Source organism: Gossypium raimondii, chromosome 4, assembly GCF_025698545.1.
Source record: "Gossypium raimondii isolate GPD5lz chromosome 4, ASM2569854v1, whole genome shotgun sequence".
NCBI lineage: Eukaryota > Viridiplantae > Streptophyta > Magnoliopsida > Malvales > Malvaceae > Gossypium > Gossypium raimondii.
In genome coordinates, this window is record NC_068568.1 from 44,180,717 (window position 1) to 44,190,881 (window position 10,165).

A 10,165-nucleotide genomic window follows, 5' to 3' on the forward strand; every position below is an offset into this window, starting at 1 on the left:
GACAAGTATTATTTGAGTTATAAAATCGTAATTAACATTAAATTTAATGAAAATGCTTATTATTTGAAGATATAGGGGTATTCTGGGAAAGAAAAAAAGGATAGAATGTTGGTGTATATGGCGTTACAGATAGGCAGGCTTTAAGGGTGGTGGCAGAGAGGAGCAGTGGCGTAGCCTCCGTTCCTGACTTGTTGGGCTTGCAAGTTGTGCTTTGGCCTTTCATCACCCAATCATTACACTTATGTCACAGGCTAAAGTACAAAGCTCGTGACCATGGTACAAAATGCGTCTCATGAAGGTTGGTTGATTAGATAGGGAACATTTAGCACACGAAAATTGACCCGATTCTAAAAGAATTCTAAATGAATCCTCACTTTTGGGTGTAAAGGCTGCCTTAGGCGAGTCTGGAGCGAACAGATTGCCTAAGGCCGCACGGATCGCGAGACAAAAGATCTAGCCCCGTGACACTTAAATGTACCTTTTACTGTATATCTTCTAAATAATTTATGAAACAAATAAAACATGAAAAAATTAATAAAATTTTGGTTCAAATGATCAAATTAAAACTTTAGAAATTTTAATGTTCTAGATTTGAGTTCTACCATATATCATTTCCTTTTTAGATATATTTTGAGTACAATTTGTTTTTTTTTATAGATTTATATAAAATGATAAAATAAAAAATTATTGTTTTAAAAGGAATTTTTTAAATATTTTTAATTGAGTTGTCACCCGATTAATTTATAACATCAATTTAATTAAATATTTCGATATAAATAAGAAAAAACATGTTAATCAATAATGAAGTTTAGAATAGATTAATGAAAATTCTAAATTGGAGAAGTATATATGGTTAATCTTATTTAATTTTTGGTAAAATTTGTGCAAAATTTCAATTTATATAGTAAAAATGGAGTTTATATCCACTTTAGGTTGTTTTCTTAAAATAAATATAAAATAAATAAATGAGATATATAATGGTTTTTTTATATAAATGATGATATATATGCTCATGAATTTGTACTGTTTTTCATATTATATAATATTCTTTTGGTAACATATTATATATTGTATATTTATCTTATAGTTAATTATATTTTATATCATATTATTTTTACGTCACATCGTGTTATTTGGTGTTTTAATTTTTATTTAAGAATTGAGAGAAGTTATGGATAGTTTAAATATTGTATAAAGAATTATATTAATATTTTTTTGGCTTACTTATAAAAGTATTGTGTTGTGTGGCATGATAGTTTAGATTCAATTCCTAACAACCTACTCGTCTCAATTATTAAAAATACTTTTAATAAAAAATAATTACAAATATTAAACTAAATACTTTTTAATTTTGACAATTCAAATGAATAAATTAAAATTAATTATGCATTTAGCTAAGTAAAAATTAAAGGATAAACTACACCAAATGTTACTAAACTATTAGTAAGTTTATGTTCTGGTCACTTAACTTTTAAAAATTAAAAAAATAGAATTGAACTATTCGAAAGTTTTTATTTAAGTCATTGGGCTATTACTTTTTTTAAAAAAAATTCAACTAGCGAGCTTCAAACGACGATTCAACGACCAGTATAGTGATCAATACCTATCATCGCGTAGAAGAATATACCTTAGATCCAAATTCATCTAACGACCAGTATCGGAGATTAGAGAAGAAAGTTGTTTAGATTTTAGTTCACAGATTTGTGATGTAAAAGTTGTTTCATAAAAAAGAACTAAACTGTAAAAGAGAAGAAGAATGAGAGTTTTCAATTAGTGCATGTAGTGCAAAAGAGAAGGCCATATAGCAATGGTTTTAACAGCTCTGTGGCTTCAATTAAAATTTTCGAATTATTCAATGACCATTTTATAACCTTTTGAAGTTAAGTGGCTAAAACAGAAACTTATTAATAGTTTAGTGACCTTGGAGTAGTTTACCCCAAATTAAATCCATTTTAAAAGAATACTACAATGGCATATCCGTAAAATACCATAAAACGGGTGGCAAATTCTTAACTTGCCCTTACAAAAACCCGTTACCACTTACAAGCTCTCTGTATTCTCTCGCAAGAAAAAAAAAAAGAATTTCTCACCATTTTCTTCTTCCTTTCTCTCGAAACAAACAGCTTCCCTCCTCCACCAAGCAAAAAAAGAAAAAAAAATGAGGATCCAAAAACATTTCAAAAACCCAATGAAGAAATCGAAAAGAAAATCATCAACAATGAGAAGTAGAGCAAGAAAAGTGGCTAGGAAACGAGTTGTGTGCAGCAGTAAGAGAAGAAGGATTTGCAGCAAGTCTTGTTCTAAGTCGAAGGAGGTAATTTCCGAGAAGCTCGCAGCTTTGAAGAGTTTAATTCCTGGTAATAATGTCAGAAACGGAAGTAATGGGATAGTTAAAGTAGAACAGCTGTTCCAAGAAACTGCAGATTACATCATTGTGTTGAAGACCCAAGCTGTTCTTTTGCAAAAGCTTATTGATTTTTATGATCATGGTGATGAAGGGTCTAATAATGAAATGCAGCACCAAATTGTTCAACAACATCAATCATAGTCATTAAATAATCATTCCAAGTTTTTTTTTTTTGAACTCCTTTTGGGATATTTTCATTTTCATGCAAGAAGGAAGACAAGATCTTTTGTTACTTGTTTGGTGAAGGAGAAAATGACGGAAAATGAAAAAGAAAAAAGAAAAGAAAGGGTTTTGGAAATCTATATATATTATAAGCATAGAAAATTTTCTATTATTTTCTCCTTATTTCTTTGGCATGTATAGACATAGCTTAAATAAATATAAGCAAAAAAAAAATGCACTTGGTTTAAGGTATAGAATTGTAAGAAACAGTGAGTGACGCTATGTTATTTGTATTATTTTTCAATAATTATATGTCACATCAATATTTTCATTTTGAAAAATTTAAATCTAAATTAAAATTTTGAAATTCAGGATGAAATTATTGAAACTGTAATTCCACGTCATTTCTATCCTTTTAATAATATTCAACTTTTTCTCTTGAAAAATTTAAAATCCAACTAAAATATTAAATATTCAGAGAAAAACTTAATTTTTATTCTCCTATTGAAAAAAGATAAAAATAATTTAGAAGTACAGTTTGATATAATTTTTACTTATGCAAATAAAAGTAAGATATAAATAAATAAAAATTAATGTCGAAAGTATAATGCGTACTTGTAGGATTCAGCCTAAACACTTGAGACTGGGCTTTAATTTTTGCCTTTATTTCATTTCATAGTGATAATTAAGAAAAAAAAAGGGCAAATTACTAAAAAAGCTTTTTTTTTTAAATTTATCGAAATGGGCCCTTTATGTAATTATTTACCGGAATGGTCCGTTTTCCACGAAATCGCGTCCACGTCAGCGCGATGTCAGGGTACGCGCCAGGAAATCGCGTCCATGTAAGCGCGATTTGCTGACGTGGACACAAATCGCGCCCCCTAGGACGCGATTTGCTGACGTGGCATGAACAGTTTATGTTTTTTAGCTTGGAAAACTTTGAAAGGCCATAACTTTTGGCTCGGTTGTCCGATTGAGACGAATTTTTTTTTGATTTCGAATAACTTTTCGAGATCTACGCGTTGACAAACAGTCGAAGGCGGTTTACCGCACTTTTCGTCGAAAACGATCCTTTGTTCCCCTAAATTTCGATTTTTTCGGTTTAAAATTAAATTTTGAAACATTCAAATCATTATTTTCCTTATTTATTTGAAGTAAACACCGGATTTTTTTTACAGAATTGTTGTATTATTTTTTTTTTGATTTGACACGTGTATGGAATAGGTCCGATAAATCGTTAGAACGTAAGTAATATAATTAAGATAATAACAGTATTTTTATAATATGTCAATTAATTAGTTTAGCTTAGTTGGTTGAGATGCTTGCTCTTTTCCCTTAAAACCTTGGTTCAAATCTTAACAAGTACAATTTTTTTTTGAATCAATTAACTCTTCAATATTACATCAATAGCAACAAGTACAAAAAAGATTCAAAATTGTTACCAACAAGATTTGAACCAAGGTTCTAAAAAAAAAAGAGAGTAAATAAATGAAGTGAGAAATGGAAAATATAAGAAAGTGGACCCATTGTGAGGGCATGCTCAATCAGTTATTCTTTGTGAGCTATGAATTGTGAAGAAAGTGAAATGTTAAGAAACCCACGTGCAAAAGCCATTTTTTTTGGGGGGGGAAGAAAGCTTACAGCTTGGCCCTTTTTCTATCAAATCCCTCCCCTACATTTTTTTTCACATGGGATGGTGATCTTTGCCTCGGCTAAATTTGGCAATTATGCCAATTTTTTTATTTAGTCTTTTAGACGGCTTTATTTTAAAAATTTAAGGAAATAGACCAAATTTAGAGAGAGTGTGCGAAAATGTACCTAATTGAACGTGCTTTCCACTAACGGTCATTTTATTGAACGTTGGTAACGGTAAAATTTTTGAAGCGTCCCAACGGTATTTTTTTTATAAATAATAAGCCATTTTTCATTCTTTTCATTCAAATCTAACTCTCTCAATTCTATCAAATTTTGTTCTAAATTTTTTGATACGCATGTTTAAAAATATTATAATTTTATTTAATTATTTCGTATATTATTCGTTTCGATTAAATTTTCATGAATGACAACCTCTCTGATTCGTTTCGACGACAAACACATTTCTGCCGCTTAAGCAATAATGATAAGACGAAATTTTAAATTTCGTTGTTTTCATTTAAGTGAAATTTAAAGTATTCTAGTTTTTAAAATATTTTAAATTAAATTTTTTTGTCGATATAAATAGGCAGATGATTGTGCTTTGGAGGGGTTCATACATAACTTGTCAAAGAGCCCAAATATCAAAATTCGTGATTTCTTGCAAGACATAGGATTCTTGCATGCGTCTCGTATGTCTAGGGGGTACAAACTCAATCCTACAGTCATCAGCGTGTTGGTGGAAAGATGAAGGCCTTAGACACACATTTTCCATCTTTCATGCAGCGAGTGTATAATCACAATCGAGGACATAGCTTTACAACTCGGTTTATTGGTGGATGGGCCAGTCGTCACAGGGTCAACGGTCGTTCCCAGTAAGGACCTTTGTGAGGCATTTTTGGGGGGACTGTGTCGAATAAGTTTTATGGTGGCTAGATAAATATTAAGTGATTAGAAACCAATTTCAAATATCTTCCTTCGAACACGCCAAATATTATCAAAAAACAATACGCTTGAGCATTCATCCTGAGGTTAATCTGGGGCATTCTAATGCCCAATAAATCTGTTGGAAAAACAGGTTTAGAAAATGCAGTGAAAAATAAATTTAGGGAAAAATCAGAGTTTTAAAAATTTTTCAAAAATAATATCTTGGTTGTGATATATAAAATAATAAACACTTAATCAAAATTGTACCTTTTCGATTCATCTAGGATTAGCATTTCAACCGAGTAGTCTTCTCCACTATCCTCAAGCTCACATCTGTCGAGTATTGGTTCGCTTTGAATTAGAAAATTTTTCACAAAAATTACCAGTGGGGTAATTTTACAATTTCTCTAAAATTTTGGATCAAATTGTAAATTAGAAAAATATCTATAGAATTTTTTTGAAATAATCTCTTTAGAGAATTTTCTCTCTACAACTTTCTCTTGAATTCAAGTGTGTGTAAATAATGACCCAATACTTTCTTTATATATGGAGAGTTTAGAAAGTTCAACTATGATTAAACTTAATCACTTTAATATTAAATTTAATTTAATATTTATCAAGATAAATATTATATTAATTTAATAATAAATCTTATTAAAATAATAGAATGTTTATCTTGTAGATAAACATTAAATTTAATTTAATATTAAAATATTAAAATAATATTATTTTTGGAATAATTAATCTAAAATCAAATTCTCTAGTAGAGTTCTAGTAGGAGTGTAACTCTTCCACTACTCAATCACCGACGACCAACTGCATCGGTCATCGGGACACCACCGTTGCAGCCATCAGCATTGCCGTGTCCGGTGATGCAGCTGTGACACCCTTATGACACCTCGAGCCGGTTCGATTCGGGTCAATGACGACCCGAACAGTCCGATCTAGCCACCAATTAGATCGTTGGCCCGATTTTACATACTGGGCCCGGTTCGACTAATTTTTGGGTCTTGGTCTTGGTTTTGGGCAACCGGGCACAATTTACGATCTCAGGTCCAATTTTGAAGTTCAATTACCCATTGGGTCAATTGTCTGACTTGAAAATTAACATCCAAAAATATCTTATTAATTTTAATTTATTTGATTAATTTAATTTTATTTGGTCAAATTTAATTTTTCCAAAAATCACTTAAATTTTCCAAATTAATTTTTCAAGAAAATTTTTTAATCAAATTCTCTAGTTGAACAATTCTCGCTACTACCTAATTTAATTTCACATCGAATAAATCAGCTCAATTAAATTATTCCTAAAGTCGTAGAATTTTCTTCTGATTCAAATGCATTCCGATCGAGCTTTTGTTGAGCTAGCGGATGAACCAATCTGACATATATAATTAGGCTTTAGTGATTACAATTATGTCTTCCAATAATTCGCAATTGCTTAATTATAGAGTCAGTTCACAATAAGTACCATGATTGAAAACTCCTTATTGTATACTATTTACGAAAGTAATTCATCCACTTCTTTGTCCAATGACCTCATCATGCATGTGCTACCCTTATATGATATCATTGATTCCGTTGACTTAAATCTGTCCACTCAATACAATCCTATTTTATCTCATTGCCATAATTGTGTCTTCTTAATGATTATTATGACCACTGTCAACAAATGACTGTGATAAATTGCTCATTCGAGAACAAGTAACTCGTGACCACATTCTATATTTATCATTCTATATAATGCCAATGAGAGGATATCATTAACTTTTTAATTGAGCTATGAATTCCACTGTTGCTAGTAAAGCCATGCCATACACAAGTCATATACCCAACATACCGGCTATGGGCTCGATCATCTTTAGAGCATAAGCGTCCACTTATATAAAAGCACATGAGTTGCATACGTATGGTTAGTGACTAACTCGGGATTTAGGTAAATCACACCATGAACGTCGCAAATGAATTAATTCACAAACGAATTTAGAATTAATTCATCTTGGATCTAGTCCAATGTATCAATCCACCAATGAATACATCTAAGTCTCTACTTGTGGAGTCAACTGCTCCGATAGCCAAGACTAGCCATCTCCCCAATTGGAATTGTAGACGGCATAATAATCCTTCTCAATATTTGAATCAAATGCTCACTTCGATTTTTTTACGGGATTATGGACTCATTTAGATTATCTATTGAAGTAAGTTGTCTTTCTTGCAATGTAAACCTTCTTACAATACCACTTATCTTTAGTTTGAACTTAGACAATCAATGAGCTAATATTAGCTTGTCGCAATTTTGCTTGGCATACAAAATATAAAAGACATAATAGTGAAATGTGAAATTAACTTTATTTATTAATTTATCGTTCAAATAAATAGAAAACAGTTACATGTTTACTACAATATGGGCATGTTTCCCAACAATCTTTCACTTGCTCTAGTGAAGTAAATGTGTCATGTTTCGTATTCCCATATCCTCGACGTGTTTGTTAAAACTCATAGTTACAAGAGTCTTAATAAACGGGCCCAGCTAAATGCGCTTTCACACACTCTCTCCAAAATTGATCTATTTTCTTAATTTTCAAAAAAAAAACCAAAAAGATCAAATAAAAAAATGGCATATATACCTTATTTAGCCCTTTGCCTCTGTATTTTGTCTCCAAAATATGATTTTGAATACAATTTTATACATGCTAGATGAAATTGAATTTTTATTAGTACTAAAGAGATTCATAGCGTGATCGATGTAGTTGAGTATTTTTCTTAACAAAGAGATCACCATACGAGGATAGAGAAAAATATTATGGGTTTGGTACTCAAATTTGAGTTTAAAAATATCAGAGCAAAAATTTGAATTTAGATGAAGTTAATAGGAAAATGTATGGGAGATGTTAGTAGCCAAATTCTAGGTTGTGTTATATGCCCTTTCTTAAAAATAATTAATTATATTGAGCTTTAAATTTAGTTTTAGGTGAGTTGAATTTTTTAATAGGAAAATGAGATCAATGGCATAGAGTTAGCATTGCTATATTTTTTTAATATTAATTTTATTATATGTTCTTATTATATCTGTTTTTTTTAATACGATGTCTAGAATTACCTATAGTTCCTCCCAACCTTTAAATAGGAGGATAATGTGTTTTAGCGCACTCGAACCCACGTTCTCCTGCACTGGCAACAATATCGATGTCAATCGAATTAAGACTCAATAGACTGAATTGGAAGGCCAATCCAAGTTGCTTTCTATGAATTGGAAAATGTTTTAACAAAATATTAAATCTCCGTACATTTGAAAGTTTCACTAAAATAATTTGACGGTTAAGATATATTTTAAATCTTTATATACTTTATTTTTATTTTTAAGAATTTAGTATTTTTATATAAAAATATAAGTCCAGTTGTTACCACCGTTAAAATTCTTCTATTAATTTCATTAGTATGACATTTTGAAATTAAAAAATCACTTGGTAATCATGTAATAATAAAAATAGCATTGAAAATACTTGATAAAGATGGAAAGGAACTCATTCGAACTCGTAATGATAACATAAATTTTTTGTCGAACAATGTTTATAAGAAAAATTAACATAAGCATTTTGATTGGAAGAATTAACTATTTAGATTAACTAATAATATTAGAAAAATAAAGGGACTAAATTTTAACAAAATTAAAATGTATAAATTAAATTCAAGGTTCAACATGGCATAGGGGCAAAATTGAACTTCAACCATTGCCGTAATGACAAAAAAAAAAAAAAAGACAACCACAAAAGAAATTGAATATCATGTGTCAACCACCAAAACTTAAGTAGTTCAGATTAGATATAACCACGTAATATTTTAATTAAAAAGTTAATGATATTATTTATTTGGATTAATTAATAATATTATAAAATATAGATACTAAATTTTATTAAAATTAAAATATAAAAATTAAATTTCAAATATAAGCATAATAAAGAATCAAATTTAAAATTTAACTATTTTCAAAAATATTAAAAGAAAGAACGCTATACTTAACTTAGGGGTCAACAAAAGAAACTTCCTTTTATGTATAATTATATGCTAAAAATTAAATCTTAAATTTAGAAATAATACAATTATTAGATTTTAAAATTAATTATTTTTATAATGTTAAAAAAAACACCATACCCACGTGTAAATAAAAGGAAGGTCTAAAACCTTCCTTATATATATTTATATGGATATGGAAAGAAGGAGCAAATGCAAGGGAAGGAGAAAATGGGTCTAATTCTGCTTCAAGTCCCTGTATTTTTTTAAAATTTAAAACTTAGTTATTTTATTTTAATTTCAAGATTTAATTCATCTATTTAATCTGATTTAACAGTTAAAGTCTAATTTGCTTTTGTTAAATTTTAATTAAGTTAAATTTAACAACAAAATATTAACAATGTTAGAGGAATTAATTATTTTATTTTAGATTAAGTGATATATTTGAAAAGATTATTTACATGTCCACTTACATGCTTAGTTTAGGGTTTAAACTTGATTGCTTGTCAATATTTTCTTTTTGATAATTATTGAATCGAGTTGAATTTAAGATATAAATATTTGACTAGATTCTCGAACCGAATATTAAAACAAATGACTTATTAATTTATAGTTAATTGAATGAATCATATTCAAATATTGACGGATTTAAAACCGAGCAACTCATAAATAACTTAACTCATTTACTCTAATCGATCAAGTAATTCGATATGTCCAAAAGAATTTTGATAGAATCGTTTATTAAAAAAAATTAAAAGCATAGTAGAAACATAATGAAAAATAGAGAAGAGAACTCAATTGCCCAAAGAAGATTCAACATTTGTCTAGAGAAGAGAACTCAATTACAGATAGTTTGGCTAAATCAGTTCGCACTAGAAGCCTCGGTTTAAGATTGTTTGAGTATCTTCCTTTGTTGATAAATCTGTAGTAATACAACAAAAAAACATATTGATACCTATATATATATATATCAATATTAGAACAAAAACATGTCCACTTATATTGTAAAAATGTTGCACTAAAGCT

The 10,165-nt window shown here is 29.2% G+C and overlaps 1 protein-coding gene across 1 annotated transcript; it reads left to right on the top strand.

Annotated features, from left to right (window-relative positions):
- The first annotated feature begins 2,044 nt into the window (after positions 1 to 2,044).
- LOC105780979 (uncharacterized) lies at positions 2,045 to 2,741 on the top strand. Its single transcript, XM_012605531.2, has one exon. The coding sequence runs from the start codon at positions 2,159 to 2,161 to the stop codon at positions 2,546 to 2,548; it is 390 nt and encodes a 129-aa protein (XP_012460985.1). The 5' UTR covers positions 2,045 to 2,158; the 3' UTR covers positions 2,549 to 2,741.
- The last annotated feature ends 7,424 nt before the right edge of the window (positions 2,742 to 10,165 follow it).